This window comes from Amphiura filiformis, chromosome 18 (genome assembly GCF_039555335.1).
Source record: "Amphiura filiformis chromosome 18, Afil_fr2py, whole genome shotgun sequence".
NCBI classification, from domain to species: domain Eukaryota; kingdom Metazoa; phylum Echinodermata; class Ophiuroidea; order Amphilepidida; family Amphiuridae; genus Amphiura; species Amphiura filiformis.
Window position 1 is genome coordinate 52,865,834 of NC_092645.1, and position 1,727 is coordinate 52,867,560.

The 1,727-nt window shown below is 39.0% G+C and overlaps 1 protein-coding gene across 1 annotated transcript; it reads right to left on the reverse strand.

Moving 5' to 3' along the window:
• Positions 1-360: 360 nt before the first annotated feature.
• On the reverse strand, positions 361-756 carry LOC140139222 (uncharacterized). The gene has a single exon (XM_072161002.1). The coding sequence runs from the start codon at positions 754-756 to the stop codon at positions 361-363; it is 396 nt and encodes a 131-aa protein (XP_072017103.1).
• Positions 757-1,727: the final 971 nt, after the last annotated feature.

Genomic DNA, 1,727 nt, shown 5'->3' on the forward strand with positions numbered 1-1,727 from the left:
TTGCGCTATCCTCCCAGCCTATAGAGGCCTTGCATGTGACATATCATCCTTCACAACCTTGGCATGGAATTTCATATACACAGTCTGTGATTTTATCCTTTTCTCTTTTGTCCTTGGGATGTACCAGAATGTTACGCAGAGTGGTCATGGGCTTCATTGCTGTGGCAATATTATGTTTTTTGAAAATCCGCTGTGCTTTTTCTGACAAACCTAAGGGATAACAACAAGTCCTTTATTCCTGTTGGTATCATCTTCCTTTTTAGCTGGTTTAACTTGTTCCTGCCTTTGTTTTATGGCACTTTCTACTTTTTCAAAGGCCCACTGAGGGTAACCACATTTCTGGAGGGCTGTTTGGACTGTCTATTTTTCAGCCTCTTTGTCACCCTCTTCTGTTACTACCTTGTTCATTCTGTCTAGTAAAGTTCTTATCACACCTAGCTTGTGCTGTAGCGGATGATGGGATTGGAAGTTAAGATACTGGTTGGTGTTTGTCTTTTTCCGGTAAACAAGAAGTTTAATTGAGCCGTCTGGTTTTTTCACAATAAGCGTGTCAAGAAATGGAATCTGATTATCTTGCTGTGTCTCATGGGTGAATTTGATACTATTGGTTGGGTCTACTTGGTTGAGGTGCTGTGTAAGCTTGTCTACCGATCCTTTCTGAATTACTTCCAAAATGTCATCAACATAGCGTTTCCATAACTTTGGTCTACAGTCTAGGGGAGAAGTATGGATGACCTGTTGTTCTAACCACTTCATAAATAAGTTTGACACAATTCGTGAAACCGGGGTTCCCATAGCCGAACCAATGTTTTTTTTTACATTTACATTCAAATTAAGCCACCTTTGTGATGTATTGATTTCTGGTGATGACAGTGTTACTTCAATCAATACCAACAAGAAGCCAACTGGCAACCCAAGCAGATCAGTGCATCATCTGGCTGATGAAAAGAGCAGACCTTAGCTCTTGAAACGTCCCATACAGTAAGTGTTTCAATTGGACTTGTATAGAAGAAAATGCTGAATTAATGGAATATTACAGTCCTGATGAACTTAATCAAGAAGGGGCGTATATGGGTCTGCTCCTATTCCCTGTATTGTTGTTTATTGTTTTATGTAATGATGTGGGGGTCGTAGTGGTTAGCGACAATCTGTAAAGTGTGCCGAGGCTTGTGGATCAACGTCTAGACGTTGAGCCTGTGCGCAGCGCACTATAAATCACTGCGCTTTTTTTAAAGAGCATATCAAGTCAACTTGATTTAACCCAATTAGTGGTATTTATTTTTGGGTGCTCCGCTCGGAATTGTTTCAGGAATGGGGGAGCTAAAAGCATTGTCTTTGTGTTCCTCGTTCTGCTACATGATCTTCTACTGGTTCTTGTTATTCTTTTTCTCTTTCTTCTGTTTGAAATCTTCAAATGGGTTTATCTCTCTTTATTATTCCAATCCTAATTTCCTCCAATCCGAAAGATGCCGCTGTCATTAAGGAAATAACACCTAATATGGTAAATGATGCAGTGAAACTTCCCGTCATATCAAACAACCAACCTGAAAATAATAAAAATTATCATTTAGTAACACAAAAGTATTCAATTGCATGCTAAAACAACACTTTGATTTCTCCTAAATAATCCCACATTGTCGGAGGACAATGTCATTGAGAGGAATATCAATTTGTAAGCGCTCTTTAGCAAAGTCATAGTTCATTGAATTTACAACCGTATGACAAAA

Coding starts and splice junctions, on each gene's coding strand:
- LOC140139222 (XM_072161002.1), bottom strand. CDS start 756: ATGAAGTGGTTAGAACAACAGGTCATCCATACTTCTCCCCTAGACTGT.